General features: G+C 34.6%; 1 protein-coding gene across 1 annotated transcript in view; it reads left to right on the top strand.

Moving 5' to 3' along the window:
• Positions 1–25992, top strand: part of LOC115435523 (glutamate receptor ionotropic, kainate 2) — a 756602-nt gene that overhangs the window by 156420 nt on the left and 574190 nt on the right. The window contains exons 2-3 of the mRNA XM_030157991.1: positions 9961–10128; positions 15982–16239. Coding sequence (XP_030013851.1) covers positions 9961–10128; positions 15982–16239 — 426 coding nt within the window. The remainder of the gene's footprint in view (positions 1–9960; positions 10129–15981; positions 16240–25992) is intronic.

Here is a 25992-nt window from a genome sequence, read left to right on the forward strand (position 1 = left end):
TCTGACTGACACTGAGCCGGGCCAGGCCATAGGGCTAACCCAAACAAAACACTTCAATCTCTCACCATGGCTCCCTGAGGGCTTGATTGATTGATTTGCCAGCCAATCAGAGTACATTGATCTAAGAACCCGGCCACCTCACCCCCAACTCTCCAGGCCTCCTCTGTATCCATTCATCTGCCGGCTGTCAGAAGTATTCACTGGAGGGCTGTAGCACTTTTAAACACACTTTCCTTTCCAGCTTTGTGAAGAAAAGCCTTTACAGTGCTTCATACTGGAACCATTACTGTTATTGAATTCTCTCTGGATCTGCGTGCTTTTGCCATCATTAGACTCATGGCTCATTTATGTACTGTACAGCGTCAGGAGAGTAAGAACTTCTTTAGCGATAAATCCTGAGTGTTGGTTTCAGAATGTTTTTTTTTTTGGTCACGGGAGGACTGTAAAGTGTTATGGTGGAATCAGAAGCTATATTACCCTCACTTCTTTCCCAGTCGTTTTAAAAAGCCAATTCTCAAGTGGAGTTGTTTTAGTTAAAAAATAGTACTTCTTGACCAAAGTACTGCACAGAGATATCATAAAAACACAGACGAGGGGAAATGAGTTCGTTAAAGCAGAGACTATGTATATACAGAAAATACAAAAGTCAAAGTACACTGCAAAAAAATCTAAATCTTACCATATGTATTTTTCTCATTTCTAGTCAATGTTGGAATATTCTTCCACTGGCAGATTTTTGTGCTTGAATTAAGCAAAAAAAGGAGGGTGGTTAATTTATTGACTGACAACTATAATTGCAGATTGCTGCTAAGATTTCATCAGATTTACATTTAGTCTTGTGCTTTTACCTTCCAATTTTCTCCTTAATTTGAGCTACTGCAGCTTTAATTCAAGTCATATTGGAGCTACAAACTGGAAAAAATCAAAATCTTACCAAGTGTATTTTTCTCATTTCTAGCCAAAATATCTCATCACACTTAAATAAGACATAATCATCTAAAGAGTAACTTTTCAGTGAGATATAACAACTTATTTTTAGACAAAATCTTATTTCAAGAAATCTTACCAAGATCATTTTCACTTTTTCTATTGGCAGATTTTTTTATTTATTTTTTTGCTAAATTCAGGATTTTTTTGCTAAATTTTTTATTTATTTATTTATTTTTTCAAGCAAAAAATCTGCCAATGAAAAAAGTGAAAATTATCTTGGTAAGATTTCTTTAAATAAGATTTTCAAGATCTATTGTCTGAAAATAAGTTCTTATATCTCAGTGAAAAGCTACTCTTTAGGTGATTATGTTTTATTTTACGTGTGATTAGATATTTTGACGAGATTTTGGTAAGATTTAGATTTTTTGCAGTGTATCAATGCAAGAAAACACACAAAAATAAGATATTATAATTAAAAATGAGTCATTTTGTAATACTAGTTTAAATGTTTGGTTGTAATCCAGGTAAATGCTGCTGAGAAACAAAATAATTTCAAGCCAATTATTTGAACTTGCTGAATGATATCTGTCGGTCCAGTTTGATGTAGGAGTGACAAATGGAAACATTTTGCAATTTAGGTAATATGAAAACAATGAAATATAATGCATGTTTGTAATTCACCATTAAAGGCACTCATATAACCTTTTCATATACAATTCAATGATGTGTGGATTGCAGGTTTACCAGTCTTTACATACATGCATTTACAGTTAGAAAAATGTACATAAATACACATACTACAGCATGAAAACCACCCAGTGTTATTTCACATCCATAGTCAGAATGGTTTAATCAATGCTGTCAAATCCATATCACCCTTTCTCTGCATTTATAAATATCTGGGCTTTATTAGTCTCAAGAATAGAAAAAAAAAGTCTAATAGAGTAAACATAGTAGGCCTAATTACTGAAATTAAACAGAATTATTTTTTGTGCTTGGAGTATTGGACAGCAACAAAAAAAGCATATTTTCAAGGTTTTTTTTCTTCCGTAAATACTTCTGTAAACATGCATACAGTGAGTGAAAACCAAGTAAATACAGCCAAGAGTTTGAAGGGTTAAAATCTAAAGTTAGATGTTTCACTCTGTAGAGATGCATTAAACATTTTTCCAATTTCACTATGTTCACACTCAGATTCTAGCCAATTTTTAGATACTTTTCCCAACTTGTATCATATCATGTATAAGAATGTGCACATGTGATGTGCCATCATATTATATCCCATCAGCCAAATATTCATGAGGATTAGATTCTAAATGAATGTTATGGCACATTACTTCCTGCATTAGCACCGTATGTGAAGTAAATCGATTGACCGTTATGTAGTATGGCAGAAAGTGTCGAGCTGGGAGGCATTGCAAATTTACAATTTACAAGGCATTACAATCCAGCCTTTTTAAAATGATTCTTGTGCATTTATTTTTAAAATTGCAAGCACATACTCGCCCTAACCTCTACAATATCCTTAAATTATTTGTATCTGGTATCTTTCCCAAACTTTATTCAATTGCCAGCTGCTAAAAAAAATGTTGGCGTGTTTTGTGCAACAAATGGCAGCTTTTGAGTGTTTTTAATTAAAAACAAAACATTGAAATGGGAATTTATCCTTGAAAAAAAAATCCCTCGGTGCCAGACACTCACTGACTTCACGGCAAAAAATGCTGATACATGACTCTGAGTGCTGCTGAGGAACATTTCATCAGATACTACTGCTAGAAAAATTGAAGAGAAGCCACTATCTGTTTACTTCCTCACTACCAGTAAGCATTCCCTTATTTCAGCGTGGCTCTGAGGAAGATGCACCAAACAGGAATAAAGTGCGTGATCAGTAGATCAATGAAAGTGGTCCATCTTCCTAGAGTAAAGACTTGAGCTGAGCTAAGACAGATCGTATTATTCTGTTTCTTTGTAAATTTCAATCAGACTTTGCATTTTTTTTTATTAAAGGTGGGGTAGGAGATCTTCGAAAAATGATTTGAGCAAGCTACATTTTGAAAATACTCATTTCAGAAGTCCAACCCCCTTTCTTCAGACATCCCCCCAAAGCCACTCCTCCAGAGTACAAAGAGTGCGTCCCGAAGAGGGGGACGCACAGAGGGGAGGGGGGGGGGCCACACAAATGGCAGTTGAGTTTGACAGACATCACCATTCAATCATTTCGATTGTGCTTAAAATGATTGGATGGTGTTTTTTCAGTCCTGCCCATTCCACAGGTGACTAATTTTTTAATTTTTGTGTCAGAACATTTAATAAATTACTTGTAATCGGGGTGTGACGGGGATTTTAAGCAATATAGTAAAAAATGCTCCAGGAAAACATCTCGTACCGCACCTTTAAGTGTATATATGTTTCAGCACGGGGTGACACGGTGGTGCAGTGGATAGCACTGATGCCTCACAGCAAGAAAGTCCTGGTTTCGATTCCAACACCAGTCGATGGGGGTGGGACCTGTCTGTGTGGAGTTTGGATGTTCTCTCCAGCTTCCTCCCCCCAAAGACATGCACTGATAGGTTAATCAATTAATCTAAATTGCCCATAGGTGTGAATTTGACAATGATTGGTTTTTTGTACCCCGCCTTCACCCATAAATAGCTGGGCTAGGCTCCAGCGACCCCTGCGACCCTTGTGAGGATAAAGCGAGTTCAGATAATTACCTCCGCCAAGGAGGTTATGTTTTCATCAAGGTTTGTCTGTCTGTTTGTTTGTTTGTTTGTCTGTTAGCAAGATAACTCAAAAGGTTATGTACGGATTTGGGTGAAATTTTCAGGAAATCTTGATACTGGCACAAGGAACAAATGATTAAATTTTGGTGGTGATTGGGGAGAGGGGCGGGGCAGATCTGCTTTGGCGGAGGTCTGCGCTCTCTAAGTGCTTTTCTAGTTTGTTTGTTTGTCTGTTAGCAAGATAACTCACAAAGTTATGGAAGGATTTTGATAACATTTTCAGGAAATGTTGATACTGGCACAAGGAACAATGATTCAATTTGGTGGTGATCAGGGGGGGCGGGAGGCACGAGGGACGGGGCTGATCTGGCTTGGTGGAGGTCTGCACTCTCCAAGTGCTTTTCTAGTTAATGAATGCATGTTTCAGCACAATAACGTCAACATGATGTAACTAATAGCAAGTGCTGATCTCTAGTAAGTAGTTTTTACTTATATACAATGCAGTACTGTGCAAATGTATTAAGCCAATGTTGGTTTAGTAAAGTTCTAATGACCACACATGCATTTCTCAGTTAGGAAGTGTGTACAGCAATAAAAACCAAAGTTTCAAGGAGAAAACAGCTTCTATAAACTAAAGTGGTAGTATTTAGTGTGACCTGACTTTGCACTTAAAATGTCTTTAATCCTTTTGTTCAGACAATATAAGATTTATTACATTAATTTTTTGACATTTTATACCAGGTTTCATTCAACTCATGGCATATTTCTGATTATTTGTTCTGCTTCTTGTCATGGGGTCAGATGTCACACTAAATAGCGACTTTAACCTTTACAACCCGTTTAGGTCAGGGTTTTTTTTGTGTCTTTTAAGGCTGTGCACATTTCCTTTATCTGAAGAAAAGAGACTTTTGCACAGTACTGTACAAGTGTAAGAGAGAAGATGTAGTGAGTGCAGTTTAATTGAAAAACAGAGTTACAGAGTAAAGAGAGAGATTAAATAAATGTGTCTTATTTGCTCATTTTCAGTATTTCAGACTGCAACATTTCACACCATACTCATTTTTGCATTTGAAGCTGCTTGTCTTCCCTGCAGCCTGTTTCCTCTACATTTCCTGGACTTTAGAAATGTGGTTGTAATGCACTGAGGAGTGTAACACTGAACACTATGCAGATAGCGAAGTGTGGAAGCAGCATTGTTGGAATTTTGGAGACTGAGTAGTAGTCTATGTCATCTGGGTGTTTTAGGTTCACTAGAACGTCCACAGACAATACCATTCCAGGTCCTCATGGCTGTATATCTGCATGTTATACATCAACAGTAGACTATAAAAGCATAACCTACTCTTTCTCCTTAATACCGAGAGCAGTTGTGTGAACGTGGAGCACAAAACCATGCTCTATTAAGACCATGAACTGTGGTACATCATAGCAGAACAAAGGGACACACCACCTTGGGGTATTATTTGGTTTTACAGTAACACCACATTAACCAGACTCAGGCTGTTACACTATGTTCAGACTCATTCTGTCAGCAATAGTAGTAATAATAGACTAATATTATATTTCAAACTGACTTCAAAGCTTTGAAGGTTAGGGTTAACTGCAGTTATTGCATTTATATCATGTAGTAAGTAACACAATTATGTTTATTATATATCATATAATTGCAGTTACATGTCATATGCTGTCTGGCACAGTATATGTATGTAAAATATGCAGAAAATAACAAGCATGACGGCACAGTGGTACTGCAAAGTAATGACCACAATGTGTGTAATAATAAGGGAGACTGACTTTTAGTGGATTGCAAAGTGGAATATATTTGAGAGTTTGTGGAGTAAAAGCTTAATAAACTGTCGCCCATTAAGTTGGAATAAAATATTTTTTATCTCTTCTCATGAAATGATTCTAACAATGCGATTTAGTCTTGATAGATTCTTGATTTGTATAAACAGAAATAAAAAGAGGAAATCTAAATCATTCCAACTTTATGGGTAACAGTGTATTATAGTCTCAAATGTGTACATTTGCTTGGAGTCTGCCTCTCCCATTGTTCGTTGCCATGTTTATGGAATGACTTCTCATGTCATCTCGCAATAATAAATTAACAAATAATTGCATTTGTGATTTAATGGGAAAAAAAATGACATTACGCACTTCTGTTTTTTTGACATTTAGTAAATATTGGTAAAGTTTTGTGCAGATGTCCAATGGAAAAGCGACTACAGTTTCACTCCTGGTTAAAGCTGCACATGCAATAGTATTCACACACACGTACATACATAAACATGCTGTACTCACTGTGTCAGCAGCTGTTGCAATGGTATTTAAATGGGCCAAACCGAAACACTTGCACATCACAATTTAAATTGCGCATTCTTGAACACTTTTGGTGATCAGGTGACTGGCAGTCAACATTGCATCATGTTTGGTGGTCCTGTGTGATGGACAGGACATGTCAGGCACAGAAATATTTATAGATGAATTATGAGGAGTATACACTGTAAAAAAGTCATCCTGTAAAAACGTTGGAGGTAACTACTTTTAGTACGTGTCATGCCCAGGGGAGATGGTTAGGGCTATTTAAAGCCCTCCAAGGAGTAATTGAATAATCTCAGTCTGAATGGTTGATGTTAGACTAGAGGTAAGTGCTGTTGGAGTAAAGTGAAACTGAAAGAAAAAGTAAACTGATGGAAGATTTTCTTTTTTTTTTTTTTTTTTTTTTTCTCATTTTTGTAAATACATTACTTTCGTTAATATTTTTTTCCACATTTTTGTATGAGGTGGGAAGAAATAAAACTTAGGCTACGTTCAGACAGCTAATCTTACTGCACAATTCAGATTTTTTTTGTGAAATCAGATTTTTTTGTGTGTTCGTTCATATTACACCTTAAATGCGACTTCTATCAGTTTTGAGTATGAACTGAATGTGACTCGCATGCACAAAAGAGGTCCTGACGCAATACGTGACCACGCAGGCACCCACTGTTTACGGAAGTATGTTGCATTTCAGTGATGTAAAGGTCAAATAAACGTGACCTGGCAGTTCAGACCGAAGTCGCATTGCAAAGTATTGGCTACATATTGGATTTAGGACCACATATGAAAGTTGTCTGGGTCGGATTTGAAAAAATGTGATTTGTGTTGTTCAAACTGTCCTTAACAGATCGGATACAGGTCACACATGGGCAAAAAAAATCAGAATTTGGGCCACATTTGCCTCAGTCGACACAGCCTTAGACACAGTTTTTGCGACTGAGCCATCATTTTGTTTATTTTTGAAAAACTTAAGTTTGCAACCAACCTTTGACAGAGTCTCTTTGATGCCAGTCCACTCATTGCTTTGTAGAGGACTGAAGGTTGGCTTTTCTATAAAAACCTTTACACTTGCTCCTGAACGCCTCTATGCTTCTTATCTACACTCTTAAACCAATGTCCAGCATAACCTTTTGTCACCCTCGGAATAGTCGTGTAGCATTAGTGAACAACCAGCTCATAACACAACTCAGACTCTAACACAAACCACTATTTAATAACCTCTAAAGCAGGGGTCTCAAACATGCGGCCCGGGGGCCAAATGCGGCCCGCCAAAGGTTCCAATGCGGCCCGTGGGATGAATTTACAAAGTGCATCATGATCGCTGCATATAAATCCAAAGTCACCAGCAAACTAATCGCAAAGATCTGCTCATGTTTACAATCAAACAAAGGAGTTTCTACACTCGATATTAAATATAAATGGGAGAAAGAGGCCAAAATAATCATTTCAGAAGAGGACTGGTGGAATATCTGTAAAACCCAATCAGGCACGTCAAATTCAAGTCATTGGAAGGAATTCACCTGGAAAAATATTGCTAGATTTTTCATTACCCCCAAATTAAAACAAATGGAAAAGGGCCTACCGAGTCATGGGAATTGTTGGAGAAAATGTGGGAACGCCCTTGCAGACCATTTTCACATTTTTTGGATTGTCAGAAATTAGGCCTACTGATTGAAATGGTGAAAAATGATTAACACAATAATGGGTTTGAGATTAAACATGATTTCTGGCACAGTTTATCGTGGAAATCTACCACCCACAGTCAACTCTAGAGACAAATACCTGATTAATATAATGATGGCAGCCTGTAAAAAAGCCGTAACAAGAAATGGCTGAGCGAAGAACCCCCAACAAAGAGGGATGGATTGGATTATTAAAGAAATATATAATATGGAAAAACTAACTTTCTCCTTGAACCATAATTTGGAAAAATTTACTAATTATTGGCTAAAATGGAAAAAATCTTGAATTGACAACTTCAAATTTGTTTCTTTAAGTACAAAAAATTACATTAAATTATGAAAATATTTGCATTTACAAATTATCCTGCAGCAATTAAATGTGAATAACATCAACAAATATGAACAACCTGAAATGTCTAAAGAAAATTAAGCGCAATTTTAACATTTTTCTTACTGTTCCTCAGTGTTTAGTGTCTTTGTGGATCTGATCCATAATGCACATGTAGAAATGATAAGTTGAGGCTTAATATTGTTAAAATTGCACTTATTTTTCTTAAGAAATTTCTGTTTTTTCGGGTTATTCACATCTTTTCTTTATTTAGATAGTTTAGAAAAGTAAGTCTTTTCATAATTTAATGGGTTTTTTTGCACTACAACAAAGACAAATATTTGGAGTTGTCATTATTTATAGGTTATTTTGCTATTATTTTCCTGGTCCGGCCCACTGGAGATCAAATCAGGCCGTATGCGGCCCCTGAAAGAAAATGAGTTTGAGACCCCTGCTCTAAAGTAAGCGTGTTTTTACCGACAATTCCTCATATATAGCATAAATGTAGTGAATGTTTTTTTTTTTACCTTGTTTTTCCTTGTTTTTTTTATATTTGAAGTAATAAACTAAAATGAAAAATAAAATAAATAAAGCTTGAAAAATCTCAGATGTGGACATAAATGCTTTTTCAAAGTCATGGACATGTGGCATAAGGTTCAATCAGATAATAAATTAGTGGAAATGGGGTGGATATGTGGTACCTGAATAGACTTATTAGGGAGTAATGAACAGGTGAAAAGGTTGTTGTAGTGTGTGTCAGATGAAAGACAGGATTATAACCTGCTATAACCTTGATGTGTGGGTGTGTCAGCATTTGGACTGAGGGTAATGGGGTTAAAGGAATGCCTAATGTAGCTAATCACTTTGGTAATACGTAGATTTATCTATTGTATCTGGCTGTATATGTCAACTTTGTCAAACGACTGAAATGTGTGCTGTGTTTTTTTCGTCATGCACGGTTTACCACCCGAAAATGCTTCTTCCATCGCACACTATCGGTGCATAGAAGGCTCTTTGTAATCAATATTAGCCACAAGTCATAACCCATAAAGAACAGTGCCACTTATTTTTTCTTTATTTCTTCCTTTCTTTATTGATTATCCACCCATATTATTACCTCCGTCAAGAAATGGCAGAGGTTAAGTTTTCATTGGGGATTTGTTTGTTTGTCTGTTTGTTAGCAGATAACTCAAAAAGTTATGGATGGATTTGGACGAATTATTATTATTATTATTATTATTATTATTATTATTATTATTATTATCATTATTTATTATTATAAATTTTTCAGGAAATGTTGATACTGGCACAAGGAACAAACGATAAAATTTTGGTGGTGACTTGGGGGGGGGGGGGGGGGGGGGGGGGGGGGGGGGGGTCGTGTTTGTCTGCCACTTAGCAAGATAACTCAAAAAGTTATGGACAGATTTTGATGAAATTTTCAGGAAATGTTGATACTGGCACAAGGAACAAAAGATTATATAATAGGATAATAACTATTACCCTCTGTATTTAGCATTTTTCATGTAAATCATTCATTTTCCTATATTTAATCACTAATCATGTAGCTGTTCATGAAAACTCAGAGTAAATTCAAAGTTGATTATATCAAAACAGAGAAAATGTAGAAATAGTTACATTTTCAGCAAAGATTTTGCTAACTGAATGGAAAAACAATTGCCTCCATCCACTGTCATTGATGGATTTTACCGGCGAATCAAATTTGCAGAAGATGATGGTGTTTCCACCGGTAACTACAGAGCCTTCTGAACGGTCAAATGGCTCATATGTGATGACCATGAAAAGGCGACAAACTGCATTTTACCCTAATTTTTGACACGTATTGATAGGATTAGTGGATCGACAGGTATTAAACAGTTTCTATCTGTAGATGGTTTGTGTCACCAATGGTCCTTATGGATTAATGTGAAAGCGTCCATCTGATCAATCACTAATTATCCGTCTCTTTCTTCGACAGGGGGGATATTTGAGTCCATTGAGAGCGGCCCTTCAGGTGCTGAGGAACTAGCCTTTAAATTTGCTTTAAACACAATCAACAGGAACAGAACCCTACTGCCAAACACCACACTCACCTACGACATCCAAAGGATAAACATCTACGACAGCTTCGAAGCCTCCAGGAAAGGTATTGTGTGTTGAGATTGGAGTTCTGCCTCAAGTGACGCCTCGCTCTCAGCTGTGTGTGTATACTGTATGTGTGTGTTCGCATATGCCTGGGCTGTTTTGCATTGTAAATATATTCCCGGTTCGAGGCTTGCGAGTTGCAGTGGCTTAGATTGTGACAATTATAATCAGGCGAGAGAGAAATGGCTGAGCACTTCAAACGTAAACAGAGAGAATTGATTGGTTCCAGGTAATGACTCAGCGGCAGTAATTCAAAGACCTGTTTGGCCCCCAGAGACAGCCAATAAAGTGCTATAATCTATCAGTTTTGTGTGTGCATCAGACTGACATTTCAAGTCTCTTATCAATTACAGGCCATTATATCCTGTCTCAGTGATTCAGCTGGCTCGCCTATATCAAATAAGGTGATTAGAGACCACAGTCGAGCTAATACAAAGATGCACGGTCTTTGGAAAACAATTTAATGTAAACAAGGTGAAACCTACCTGAGTCACATCTTAATGTTTGGATTCAGCCTCGCTAAAGCTTATTTATATATACACTTTAGTTGTTTTCTGAACCAGTGTTCGGATGATTTTACAAAGTAAAAACAATGTACAAAATAGGCTAATCTGTTTTTTTTTTTTTTTTTTTTTTTTTTTTTACCTATAAAGACCCAGTGCTACTTTTGTGGCAGTCCCAAATGAATTTTTCTCTATATTTAACCTTTCTTAAATGATTTATCACCATTTATTATAACATTATCCTCTGTATTTTGCCTTATTTTCAGTGAAAATTTTGCATTTTCCTGTATTTAATATACTGACCATGCAATGTCATAAAACTTCAGATTAAAGTTGAAGGTTAATATATCAAAGCAGAGAAAACTGAAGAAAAAATGACTTCTTCAGCCGAGATATCCATAACTGAATGTAAACAAGTGTCAGCATTTACTATCATTTATCAAACTCTATGGATTTACTGGTGAATCAATGTTGTAGAACAGGGGTGTCTAACTCATTTTGGTTCAGGGGCCATATTTAGCCCAATTTGATCTCCAAGCGGGCCAGACCAGTAAAATAATGACTTAATAACCTATAAATAATGACTCAATCCAAGTTTTTCATTTTGTTTTTAGTACAAAAAAACCCCAATTAAATTATGAAAATATTTACATTTTACAAAAAGAAGACATTTCATTTGAAAAATAGTGCAATTTTAAACAATATTATGCCTCGACTTATTATTTATACATGTACATTCCACACAATGTTACATAACATTGGTAACAGGCAGAATATTGTTAAAATTTTGGAGTTTGGAACAAAAATTTGAACAATTTCTACAATATTACATCTCTTATTAACACAACTACAGATCACAGTGGATCTATAAATGCACAAAACATTTAGTAAGAGGCAGAGTGTTGTGAAAATTGCACATTTCAGGTTGTTCATCTTTGTTTTTATTCATGTATTTATTTGCATTTTATTGTGAAAGAATAGTTTTGTAAATGTAAATATTTTCACAGTGTACTGTTATGTTTTTCACTTACATTTTTTCCACGTAATTTTTCTCAAGGAAAATTTGTAGTTGTCATTATTCATGGATTATTGTGTTGTTATTTTTACTTGAGAGCACATTGGTCTGTATGTGGAACCTGAACCAAAATGATTTTGACAATCTTGACAGTTCAGGTTAATTTTTGCACTTTCATCCCGCGGGCCAGAATTGACCCTTTGGCGGGCCAGATCTGGCCCCCGGGCCGCATGTTTGACACCTGTGTTGTAGAAGATGACTGTGTTTCTATGGAGCCTCTGAACGTTCAAATGGGTCATATCTGATGACCATGAAAAGATGACAAACTGTATTTTACCAAAATTATTTACACGTATTGATACGTTCAGTGGCTCAGAAGATAGTAACATTTTAGATCAGTAGATACTGTGTGGTCACCAGTAGCTGTTTGGCTCTTATGGGTTAATATTGAATTCATAACTGATACAACACTCACTGCATTTAAGTGTTTTTGCTGCTTAGAAATTACAACAAATATATGGTATGAAATATTACCATACATATGAATAACTCTCACTCACATTTTAGTGACGCAGGAAAAAGCCTTGATTTTTTTGACACAAGCTGCATTATTAACGGACAAAAGGTTTTTAAAGCTTGAATCATTGGTATTTTATAATGGCAAAGAAAATGAGTTGACATTTTAACAGTTCAAGATGACCGTGGCAAATGAATACATTTTACACAGGTGCTGCAATGTCTTGATTTGCGACCCTTTTTTTTTTTTTTTTTTTTTTTTTTTTTTTTTTTTTTACTATTTTTGCATTTTATTTCCTCTACAGTTTTTTGACACATGTAAAAGTAAAAATGAACATTAAGTCTCAGTACAGGGCATCATTCGGATTGTTCTCCCATAAATCGTGACATATTTATTAAAGCATCTTCAGGAGTGACTACATTATTAGAATCCATACAAACGTGATGTATAATGTAATGTGTGTTAGAATGCATTAGAAAACAGAACAAAGCTGTTTTTGTCACATTGGTAGTCTTTGACATAGTGATTCATTTTGTTATCACAGCAGTGGCAGCTTTTACATTTGAAAAACCAATGATTTTCAAAAGCAGGTTTTGATAACATAATATAATAACGTTCTTTAGTTTTCTGAACCATAAATTTGTGAGCAGCTGCAATATGCCGTGTAATTCCACGGCACTTTGTCTTTAACAAGAGAGGTTTTTCATGCATTTTGATATTTCTTTTCCATTTTCAGTTCATTAACAGAGGTTTTAAACTAAATGGAAAGCACAGGTATTAACTGTACTCGTGTTAGCCTTGGTCTCTTTATTATTGACAATAAGGAAATGTGTACTGGAATCAAACCTGAAGAAACACAGCCATTCCTTTTACATATCGTCAGTGTTTAATAATGCATATTAAATGAAGTGTGGGTTTATAAATTCTAATATGCCTTCAGTACAATGTGGTATCTCCTTGACATATACAGCTTTGGAAATAATTATCAGACCTGCTGTGATTTATCTCTAAAAACTCAATTTAACAAACCTTCAGCATTGACAATTCTGTATGAAACTCATCAAAGATCATAACTTCAGCAGTTTATAATGAAAGTGATTATATCTGATAATAACAAAGTGAAATTAATCAAGTATGTATAAAAAAACGTAAAATATTGTAATAATAAAATGTCAAACCTTTACATTACATGACAGAAAACATTTTTGACAACTCCATTATTATGTGCATCAGCTGTATATGTATAAATTTGAGAGAATGCAGAGTAATTTATAACTCAACCAAGACAAGAAAAACACTTAAGAGGATAGAAAGAGGAACATTAAGAACATACGGTAATAAAATAGATGAAAATGCAGATTAAGATCCACACAGGGAGATGGAGAAGATGCATTCAGCACTACAGTAAACCCCATCCACAGTAACACAGATATTTTGCAAAACAAACATTATTCTCTATATTTTGGCTTTCCTCATACAAGATAATGGCATTCATGTCACTGAAAGGCCTTTCCAGTTTGTATGTGTCCATGTGAAAAATGAAGAGATTAGAAAACAGTAGCACCACAGCCCAGTTTGTGCATCTCTATGGTTTTGTGTAATGAACATGCAACTGAATCATCAAATATAGGTCATATAGGAGTACAAGTCAGTGCATTAACTGCTGTAGATCAGCAAAAATGCATTTAGGAGATGGACACATGGACTAGTATCGTGGCAAAAACTACAAATAATACACTTTGACTTCAACTCACCGGTTACTTGGTTACTTGGCTTTTGATGTTTGGGACAATATTAACCCAATTTCACAGTGTATACTGCTGAAAGCCACCAGAAATATTGTTTTATTTCACCATTTTTGTGTTCTACTGTGTATCAAAACATTTTAAGTCATGTGGAAAGATTTTTTTGTGAAGAAGGGTAAAATACTTGTTAAGAGAAACTAGCAGCATTGTACCCGTGGTGCCGTTGTACGATAGCATGAGAGGCTAAAATTACTCAGCACATTTCACAACATTTGAATACGGACATAAAATTGTGCCTAGTAGATAGTCAGGTAATGTTTCTATTCATTTGGCGAGTTTGGTGGCCATTGGGCCTGTGAAGGCTGAGGAAAATGCATACAAACGCCCTCCTGTGCTGCAACATCGACCGATCTGACACAGAACCTGCATTATACTGTATATAGTAGGAAGGATAGGATAGGATACCCATATTAATATGAACAGAAGAAGTAAACTGATAACTGCTAAACTGATATATACTGGTGTTTTAAAATATATTAATATTTTAATATTTATCCTTCATTTATAAAAAAAGAAAAAAGAGTGTATCAAACTATTTCAACTATATGACAAGAAATGGAAATATTTCATTTATTTATTTAGTTATTTATTTATTTATTACATATAAAGCACTACGTAAAATATAAAAAAGAGTATAGTTAAATTATTGTAAAAAACAATATTTATTTTTAACAATTAGATTCTATACAGTGCATGACTTGATGCATATACAGTACATTACAATTTATTCACTGAAGAGACAAATTACTAACAACAAGACTGACTGAAAAAAGTTTCATAAAACATTTGTTGCCACATAACTATTTGGCTAGATAGATAGATAGATAGATAGATAGATAGATAGATAGATAGATAAATAGATAGATAAGTTGAGTTTACTTTAAAAATTTGAGTAAACCGGTTGCCTTAAAAAAATTATGTAATGAGTAATGAAAACTTTAGTGTATTAAAGTTAAATGTTAATTAAATGGAATTGTTATTTTAAGGACAACACACTAAACGCCAAGTTAATTTTACTTAAAAATGTTTTGCAATGTCAATTGCTTTGAATAATCATTAGACTTGATCTATGAGTTTGTTGTACTCATTTCTATGTTGCATTACAATATGAAGTTATTTAATATATTGTAAGGGGTATGGATGTTAGCGAATTGTGGTTTGCTAATTTAGGAAGTGTTTTTCAATTGGCAAGTTATTTAGTATTGCATTGAACAAAGACAATTTTCGATGAACAGGAAAGCAATTATTTGGCCTATGGCTCTGACTCATGGTGCAGCTCTACAAAAATACAAAAACAAACACAAAAAGATCAATAAACATGGCCATGCACACATTAAGTCCAAATTAACACTAACACCACAACCCCGCTGAACCCCTGCACATAAAAATAACACATTTTCAACAACATGCCCAATACCCACAATGCAATGCAGAGATAAAAAGGTGTGGTCATGACTAAAACTTAGTGATTTAATGCCTTTCAACTTAAACTTTTTTCATACTTTTGACAATGTCTACAAATTAGTAGAATATACTGAACATTTTATAGTAATGTAATAAAATTGAAATCATTTAAGTACATTGTAATTAAAGCATTTTAGTAAATACAAAGTCCGGGCTTATAGTGTAGATAGATAGATAGATAGATAGATAGATAGATAGATACATACATACATACATACATACATACATACATACATACATATATAAAATGCTGTAATAAACAAATGTTTTGCACATACTGGCCTCACACTCATGTTATAAAAAGCTTGTGGATATCAACATGCACATCTTCTCACACCACTGTCCACAGCTGCAGTTCAACTATCATTTCCAAAGCTGTATTTCACTTACAATGGATTAGATTTAGTTTTAGATACCGATCCCAGATGAGATGTTGGTTCTATAGCTGAGCTCTGTAGAACGTGAACAGCCCACTGGTCATCATAAACATATGCTACACCTCTGCATAGGTTGACGCTAACTATTCCAATGTGTCTCCACTCCTCTGTAGCCTGTGACCAACTCTCTCTGGGGGTTGCTGCCATCTTCGGTCCCTCTCACAGTTCCTCAGCCAATGCAGTCCAGTCTATTTGTAACGCTTTGGGCGTGCCCCACATCCAGACCAAGTGGAAGCACCAGGTGTCGGACAACAGAGATGTGTTCTACGTCAGCCTCTACCCAGACTTCTCCTCCCTCAGCCGGGCCATCCTGGACCTGGTCCACTTCTTCAAGTGGAAGACAGTCACTGTGGTTTATGACGACAGCACTGGTAAGGCCACACTTCTTCTGCTTTAACTGCTCATATCCTCCTCCTCATTCATTCGCCCAGATGCCGTGTTAAGTTTTTCAGCAGTTTGTGAAAGAAAATGTGTTTTCCTGACAAACTTCAGAACCGCATTTTCAGTTTCTTAATGAGACTTTCCCATTTAAATGTCAATTTATTTTCTTAATGTCACTCTATCCAGATGACTAATTTATTTCCAGGTTGTTTATTTGGAACAGCCTATTTTCCACCATGGAAAATCAATTTCTATCATCACCCAAAGTGAGAAAAAAACAAATGGACAGAAGGTAGTAATTTGATAATTCAACAGTGCATCCCCTGTAATCAGATCACACTAAACACTGAAGTCTCAACAAAATTATGAAACACTAATATCCTTATGACTCTTAAAATGAACCATGGCTTATTCTATTACTATATATATCCTGTTTTTTATTTATTTATAGTTTATTTGATAGCGAGATAAGCTGAAATGAATATTCAGTGCGTCCCCTCCTAGAAGAGGTTTTATGAGACAAAAAAATGAACATAGTGAGGTAAAAGAAAAGTAAATGGAGCATAGTAAAATAGAAGAACTCCAACTAAATACATACTTCTTATTTCTTGTTGCAAAGTATTTCCTGTAAAAATGAGACAAGTATATGTTTAATGCAGAATTAATCAGGATTCTGTTATTCTCTTGAATGCTGTAACAGTCAGATGTGGATTTCATATTGCTTCAGAGCCTCATTTCCTTTAGACTTTTATAGAAAAAGTAGTTTGAACAAAATATATTTTACAGTATATACGTGTATAAGAGCCATATGAAGCTGCTATAATCTGGTTAAGTCATAATGTATTTATAGAAACTACAATTTACAGTCTTGTTTTGTCTTTTTCCCCCTTCAGATTAACCTCTAAACTTGCACTTGCAACTTTTATCTTCACAGATGGAAGGACAAATAGGTATAAAATATCTGATAAAAGTATGTTATTTTTATTTCTTGCCTCTTTGTGCTGAATGGATCTTTCTCAGTTTTCGGTCTTTTCTGAATCTGATAAAACTTAAAGCCACCTGGAATTCAGGATAATAAACATTAAACTTTAATATATAACCTGAACTAATGTAGAAGTGTGAGGTTTTTGCCCAGGTACAGCTGAGTATTGTCACCATTTGTAGATGTTCCATAATTCATGGAAGCCTGAGAGTTTCTGAGGTTACTGCAGACATGTCTTCCTCGTTACTCGGGGAAGCAGAGCTTGTTCAGACCTTGCTGTTATTGCAGTCCAGGTCACCGGGCGACAAATAAGCCAGCAGGCTGGGAACATGCACCATATGCCAGGGGTCAGGGTGTGTGCCAGCCTGAGGACAGACTGCCAGGCCTCCCAGAGCTCGGTCCAACAAACACACTGGGACCAGTTTGGCCACAGCACTGCAGTGTGTTTAACATTCAGGCCAATGAACTCTGCTTTTAGGAGTCGTATGATAATTGCACTTGGTATCTGCAAATATTAGCCTGGAAATATATTGCAATTTGTGGGGTAATTTATTTTGTTTACAGTTTATTTCGAATATCATATTTAGCTGCAAATTACCTCAGTTGATAAGAGGTTTTTATTCTGTTTCAAAGCTTAAACAGGTATACAGAGGTAACCACAGTACTTTGTCAGATGTAGCTGTGATCTAAAGTAAATTACATAAAAAAACAACACAAACAATGCAAATCACACATTGTAGTATTTAAAATAAAGATCAGAAAATATCCAAAGGGAGTTTCCCATGCTGCATTTAATTATATATGAAATTCGACAATAGAAATAGTTTACATTCTCTTTCCAAAAAATACATTATTACCTACAAATGCACTGACACTGAGTTATCATCACTGTTCTGCTATTGTGGTTTTACTGACATCATATTGTACTTTCTATTATATTACTATATTACTATTATATTATTATATTTCTTTGGAGAATGTTTTTCGAAATACGAATTTTTTAAAAATGGAAAATAGCAATTAGGCCTGTAACAGTACACAAAATTTTCAGTTCGATACGTTTTCGGTTTTGAAAGCCACGGTTTGTTTTTTTTTCAGTTCGGTACAGGAAGAAAGAAAACCCCTCAAAATGTCTTTAATGTATTTATGAATTTTTGAACATTTTTCCCCCAATTTTTGGAGACAATAGAATATAGAAAAACAGGAATAATATAATTCTGCTGCTATATATCAAATAGAAAATAAAATAAATACAATATTACTAAATGTATTTTTGTTACAACCCGAAAGGTGAAACATATTTACAAAGGACACCGGGAATCGAGGAGTATAATTTGAAAAAGCATTTTTTATTATTTGCATTTATTTTTGTTCTTCTGCGATTCTCTTCTGTTGTAACCAACATGATTTTAATTCAGCAGAATCAAAAACCCCTTTTTAAACCCCGTGCCCAAAGTAACAAAGGAAAAGACCAGAGTGGACCGGCAAACTAAATATAAGGATGGTGCGCTGGACAGGCCAACCCTGTACAGGGCCGTAGAAGCTGCCCACGCACCGCTACCCTAACAAATAAAGCAAACCTAAAAATAAGCCCTAACGAAAGAAAAAGCGAAAACAGGACGTCCGGATCCACCTGGTCAAACAAAAGAATAAGCTAACAAAAGGCTAACAAAAATCCCGCTGGCGTGGAGTAACTTGCGTGGAGGAGTGGAGCGGATGCACGCCTCGACGTGCGCGCTCCGGACGCCGGCATCACTGGAGGAGGTGGAGAGAGCAGGAGGCGAGAGAGAGCAATTTATAAGCTTAGCCGGCGGAAAACCAAATGGCCATCTATTAAAGAAACACACTAAATACGTAATATTTTCCCAAAAATGTTATCAAGGCAACAAAAAATAACAGAGAGCAATAATCACCCAAAAGTGTCAAGTAAAAATTTTAACAAAAAACCCACAAAAGACAAAGGGGGGAAAAATAAAGGTGCATCAGAACATAACAATTTTAAACATTAGTATTGCACTTTTCCCTGAAAGGTAGTTTTGAACAAACGACAAAAATCAAATCACATTTCTGTCAGTTCACATTCTGCATAAAAATAACAACAAAAAAATTCCACAAGGTAGAACATTAACAAGAGGGCAAACTTGTATTCTCTTTTAACAAACTGAAGAGCTACATTGACAACAAAATTCACCAAATTATTTATTTTAGGATAGTGAACAAACTGTTTAGGCCGCTTTGTGTGTGTGTGTGCAGGGTGCCATTTGTCAGAAACACAGAGGGGGGGGAGTTTTTTGTTGTTTTTTTTTTTTTTTTTTTTTTTTTTGTTGGTGCTGGGGGGGTGCAGTTCATAACTAATGTAACTAACGCTGGGGTGAAACTTTACATGTTATACAGCGTGTGTGTGTGTGTGTGTGTGTGTGTGTGTGTGTGTGTGTGTGAGAGAGAAACAGACAGACAGAGAGAGCAGGTGTTTTGAACTACTGTAGTTCCTAGGGGCCAAACAACGTTCATCTTATCTTCTATTTCCCTGTTGTTGTCTTTCATTGGGACCTGATGTGATCCCAAACAGGACTGTAATGATGGCAGAGGGTCTTCAATCTCTTCCTTCCAGGTTCACATCATATTTGTTGTTTTTTTTTTTAACTTTATGGCCGCCTCTATTTCATATTTCGAGTCAATGTACGCTCCTTCAATATGTCCGTGTGAAACTTGCGCAGATTTAAAGTTCCGCATCAAACAACGTCTTTCGTTCCTTTTTCTTTTTCTCAACATACTGTGCCGTTTCGGTACAGCTGTGTAGGCCTACCGAACCAAACAGGTACGTACTGAAACGGTTCGATTCAGTATGTGTACCGTTACAGGCCTAATAGCAATACTGCATACAGCACCTCTAATGCCCCTATAAATACATAGTGTTCTAGCACAAAAGTTACAACTGTTGAAGGGAATATACAGACACACTGACACACTGAGAGAAGGTCACATACTGAAGCATGTCACATTTAATGATATTGTTAGTTCTCAGGTGTTGACAACAAAGGATTGTGCAGCAAAAGTGACGATGCCAAAAAAAAAAAAACCTCATGCATCAAACCCCGCATATAGAAATGTAAAAGTACATTTTAACTTTTATTCTTGTACACATGGAAGTATAGATTGACAGTGAGCCTATACACTACAACGTCCTTTGAATCAATCAATATCTTGTGAAAGTCTGTGTTTGTGTGCGTGTTAGCCTTTGCCCTGCAGTTCATGTAGCCAGCGTTGGGTAGAAATTGATTGTCGCTGATCCCAGCACCTCTGTTAATTAAGTTGTAAAGTGGACATAGCTGGTTCACTATGGGGTTAATAGTGGCTTGATTTTCTGTCTTGGTGATAGGAAATGAGATCTTGGCTTGACCTGCAAACAGCCTCGCCTTCTTATTGTCACCATTTACACAGGTGACCAGATAGCAAGGACAGATAATGCGGACATCGAGGGCAAACACAAATCCGATCAGACTGAAGTCCTTGAGGAGCTTTATTTCATTTAGATCTCTTGTTTTGGTGCACAACACATATTGTTTGACGTGGCGAATAAAGTCAGTGCAGCAGTACATTTATATTACCATATAATTCTCATGGGTTCTTCCACTCTGTGACCCCCTCTACCCGCTGTTTTAAGCCATGTCTGCTATTCAGGGATGGGACATAAAAAGGGGGTAGAAAACAACCTCTCTCTTTGTGCTGTTTCCCCACCATGCAGGGAGCAAACAAGCAAATCAATAACCATAATGGGACTCCTCTAATGGCTCAACTTTATAATGGTAAAACTGAGATGGCAGCAGCATGTGTTACAGCTCTCCCAGCCAACTATCACACCCATACAGGCACATGAACACTGCTGCTGCTGCTGCTGCTGCCACAACGTTTGATTAGGCCATAAGGGAGAACAGGTTGCTTTATAAAACATTGGCTCCGGAAGAAGTGTGAGTTTCTGGTTTCTCAGTATAGAGTCCATACGTTCCTCAGCTTGAGTCATCTTACAGTACTGGCCTTTTTAAAAGCACATTTTAATCGATGGACATGTAATCGGATGTACTGTACATAGAGCTGAGGATGTGTCATTAGAGTTATGTCATCCAGATTTACTTGCAGTAATGTGGTGGTTTAAGGGTCCTGCATGAACTTTGTGCCTGTATGAAATATATTTTTAAAAAAATATAATAGTTTGATTTATTGTTGTTGTTGTTCAAAGTGTTTTTATTACATATGGAGTCATTCAGAAAAGCATAATAGTCATTGTTTTTTATTTTTTATACCCAAACCCATGAACATCCCCACCCTGTTGCACCATAAAAAAGATGATGATAATAATAATAATAATGATAGATAGATAGATAGATAGATAGATAGATAGATAGATAGATAGATAGATAGATAGATAGATAGATAGATAGATAGATAGATAGATAGATAGATAGATAGATAGATAGATAGATAAGGAATACATATTCATCACAGACTTGTATTAATAAGACTACTGTGATAATAGTTTGCTTCTTTTTTTTTTTTTTTGTTCAAAGTGTTTTTTATTACATATCGAGTCATACAGAAAAGCATCATAAAGTCATTGTTTTCTATTTTTTATACCCAAACCCATGAACATTCCCACCCTGTTGCACCATAAAAAAAGGTAATGATAATAATAATAATAATAATAATAATAATAATAATAATAATAATAATAATAATAATAACAACATATAAATAAGGAGCACATATATTCATCACAGACTTGTATTAATAAGACTACGGTAATAATAGTTTGCTTTTTTTTTTTTGTTCAAAGTGTTTTTTATTACATATCGAGTCATACAGAAAAGCATCATAAAGTCATTGTTTTCTATTTTTTATACCCAAACCCATGAACATTCCCACCCTGTTGCACCATAAAAAAGGTAGTAATAATAATAATAATAATAATGATAATGATGATAATGATGATATTAATAATAATAATAATAATAATAATAATAATAATAATAATAATAATAATAATAATAATAATAATAATAATAACAACATATAAATAAGGAGCACATATATTCATCACAGACTTGTATTAATAAGACTACTGTAATAATAGTTTGCTTTCTTTTTTGTTCAAAGTGCTTTTTATTACATATTGAGTCATTCAGAAAAGTATAATACAGTCATTGTTTTTTATTTGTATACCTAAACCCATGAACGTTCCCACCCTGTTGCACCATAAAAAAAGATAATAATAATAATAATAATAATAATAATAATAATAATAATAATAATAATAATAATTAGGAACACATATTCGTCACAGACTTGTATTAATAAGACTACTGTGATTATAGTTTGCTTACATATATATATATATATATATATATATATATATATATATATATATATATATATATATATATATATATATATATATATATATATATATATATATATATATTTATAGTCATTCAGAAAAGCATCATAAATAAATAAATAAGTAAATAAATAAGGAACACAGATATTAGTCACAGACTACTATTAATAAGACTACTGTGATAATAGTTTGCCTTTTTGATATAGTTTTGTCAAATTTATCAGAACACTCAGAACACACATTAAGACTCAATACTGATAAATGTAAAAATATATATATATATTAGGGCAAACTGATTGTGCACGTTAATCAAAGAAATCCTTGAACCTGTATAATCCTATAGTAATTTGTCCTGAACCTGTCTGCATTTTGTTTGTCTGGAGTGTGAACCTGGATGCTCTAATTGTTGTGGTCTGTCTTTAGTTTTTTGGGTTTTTTTTGTTTATTTTGTCTATCATAAAATGTGGAGATAAAAATAAAGTATAAAAAACAAAGAACACTCAGAGCAATTTCAACATTTAATAGGATTGAATGGTGCTTAACGTGTAGTGAAATGACAAGGATCAACATTATTAAACAAACATCATAATAAATAATCATTTAAGCATACTGAAATTATTTTTAAAAGATTCAAGTTCAAGTATCTGTAAAACCTTTTCAGTTTTAGTGACATTTGACAATGCAGAATTGCCAAAATAGTAAATAATTTAGTCGTTTAATAGTTGTGTCCCTGAACGTCATATCACAGCAAATCTTTTTTTAAATTATTATTATTATTTTTTATTAGTGATGCAGTTCAAGAGACAGTGGAAAGAAAAAAAAAGGCAAATAAACAAACAAACAAAATAATGACAAACAACAACAACAACAATGACTGATTGATTAATGTATTTATTTGAATATGAATGTCAAAAAAGAAGAAAAATAAATACACAAACAAAACATTTAAACATAAGACATAAAATACATATTCAAAAAGGAGTGAGAAGAAGTGTAACTTATAAACTCCCACCCCTTCATCTTAAATAATTAATAAAAATGGTAAGCTTCCTAGTCTAAGCATATTTATACTCCAATGCCTGATACTTACTGTTAAATAATTTTGTTTCCAGCTTTATATTATTATGATGAAAAAGATAATAAATATAAAGAGCAACTAAGCAATATGGATTGATTAGAGGCAATAGGGAAAAGGGAAGGGGGAGGGTGAATGAAAGTGTGTGTGTGTGGGGGGGTGAGGGATAATGATAATTATTATAATAATGATAATGATAATAACAACAACACAATAATATATAGTAATAATGCTGATAGTTTTGTTTGTTAGTATTACTGTGGTGGCAGCAGTGGCAGAGGCAGTCATACCTAATAATAATAAAATGGAATAAATAATTAGATATTCATATTAATTTATATCAATTTGAGTTTATATTAATTAACTTTAATTAATATGGCTATGGGGGGAGGAGCCAAACACACAGAGTCTGAGGAGGGGAGGATATCACAGCAAATCTGATTTTAATTTAACCCTTTATTAGCATCCAGTGGGATCATTTGGATTATGATGTGAATTGGCTGAAGTTGAGAATTTTGTCAAAAATAAATCACATTTTTAGGTTTAGGTTAGTTTATTTCAGACACAGGCATAATACAAAAAATATGAAAAAAATATTTAAAAAAATAAAAATAAAAAAATAAAAAATAATAATAATAAACAATACACATAAAAAATCAAACAATGGAAAATGATAATAATAATGGTAAACAATACACAAAAAATCAAATAATAAAAAAAAAAAAAAATGTATTCTCCTTTTACTGAGTAAAAATTGTGTTTAAATCATAAAGCATCTACAATCCTGAAATATTTTTGCACTGAAAGAGCTAAACAGGTGAGCACTATTAAATCTTTATTAATACTAATAATTTTTAGTGTAAATATTGTTGTTTCATGTAGTAAAAGAGATTTTGATGGTGACACAAGACAACTGAAAGGAGAATGTTAACTGAAATCCTCCACAAGTAGCAGATCTGTTCTAACTGAATACTTCCTGTGAGTCATACTAAGTAATGGTAATATGTCTATTTGATCACCACACTGGGTTACAAATGAATGTTTTTTGCAACTTGTCTAGGTTTTTTCACCTGAATTAGGACCATTTTGCACCGCTAAATCCAAAAATGACATGTATTTTTCTCAATCAGGTCAGGTTTTTTTGCTAATTTGATTTTGAAAAATTTGATCTTCTCACAAAATATAATAATTAATACCAAAATAAGATTGGTAAGCACACTTTATGAAACTTGTGACTTGATTCCTGTTAGGTACAATGGTGTTTTCACCGCAGATGTAGCAGAATACATCAGGCTTATGTTTGCAAGATCTTCTAGTCAAAGCCATTTCACTCACCTGTAATATTAAAAAAAACATTAATCATAAATTGGCAAAAGTAAAATCTTCAGAACTCATTTATTGCAAGAAATATGAAAGAATTTTGTATCGTATGATGTGAAAATGCCCATAAATGTAAGCAAAAATGTTAAAAAGCCAATATGTAGCATAGTTCAGAGAGTTGACCTGATTGAGCAAAATTAATGTGATTTTTGGATTCAGCACACCAAATTATCCTAAATCAGCTCAAAAAACTTAAACAATAAATTTGTTTTTTGACCAGTGCTATTGGTGTTTCTTGTCGTCAAGTGGAATTTTGGCCTCAGGGCGGTGTTAAAAAGCTAAAAAAAAAAACTGTTATTAACTGGGAGCCATCCTGAGCTGACCGAAAGATCTGTTACTGACGCGCCATTTTGACTATCATTCCTTCGCTCTCATCAGTAGCAGGCATTGAAGACTCATTCCCAACACCAGCATCATCAACCTGTTTTTGATTCGTGTTTATTGCCTGGTTTCCATGGCAGCCGCATCCTGAGGCTGTCCCTGAGGGCGGTGGAAAGAGAGGAGATGCTGTATTACCCCAGCAAATCACATCTCCATTCACTGTGACTCAGCTCATAGTCATGATTAATTTCTCTGCATGATTTTACTCCTCTTTTCACGAGCCTTAACATCGTTCTTCAAAGCTCTGATATTAAATAAAATAAATAAAATCCCTTCCCTCAGTTACACATGATAAAATAGCGAGTTCTACTTTTTTTTGTGTGTGTGTGTGCGCAGTGGGGACTTTTGTAGTTGATGAAAGGTCAGTTTGACAGCATGTTCACGACAGGTAATATAGATGACTGCATAGTGTAATTCCAAAGTGGTCATTGGAGACAGGAATAAAAATGATTAGGTGCCAAATCTGGCAGCTGAGTTGGTATTTAGAGGGAGGACTTGGCAGGTCTTTGTTCAGTCTTGGTGGAATGCTAATG

This window comes from Sphaeramia orbicularis, chromosome 16 (assembly GCF_902148855.1).
Source record: "Sphaeramia orbicularis chromosome 16, fSphaOr1.1, whole genome shotgun sequence".
Taxonomy (NCBI): Eukaryota; Metazoa; Chordata; class Actinopteri; order Kurtiformes; family Apogonidae; genus Sphaeramia; species Sphaeramia orbicularis.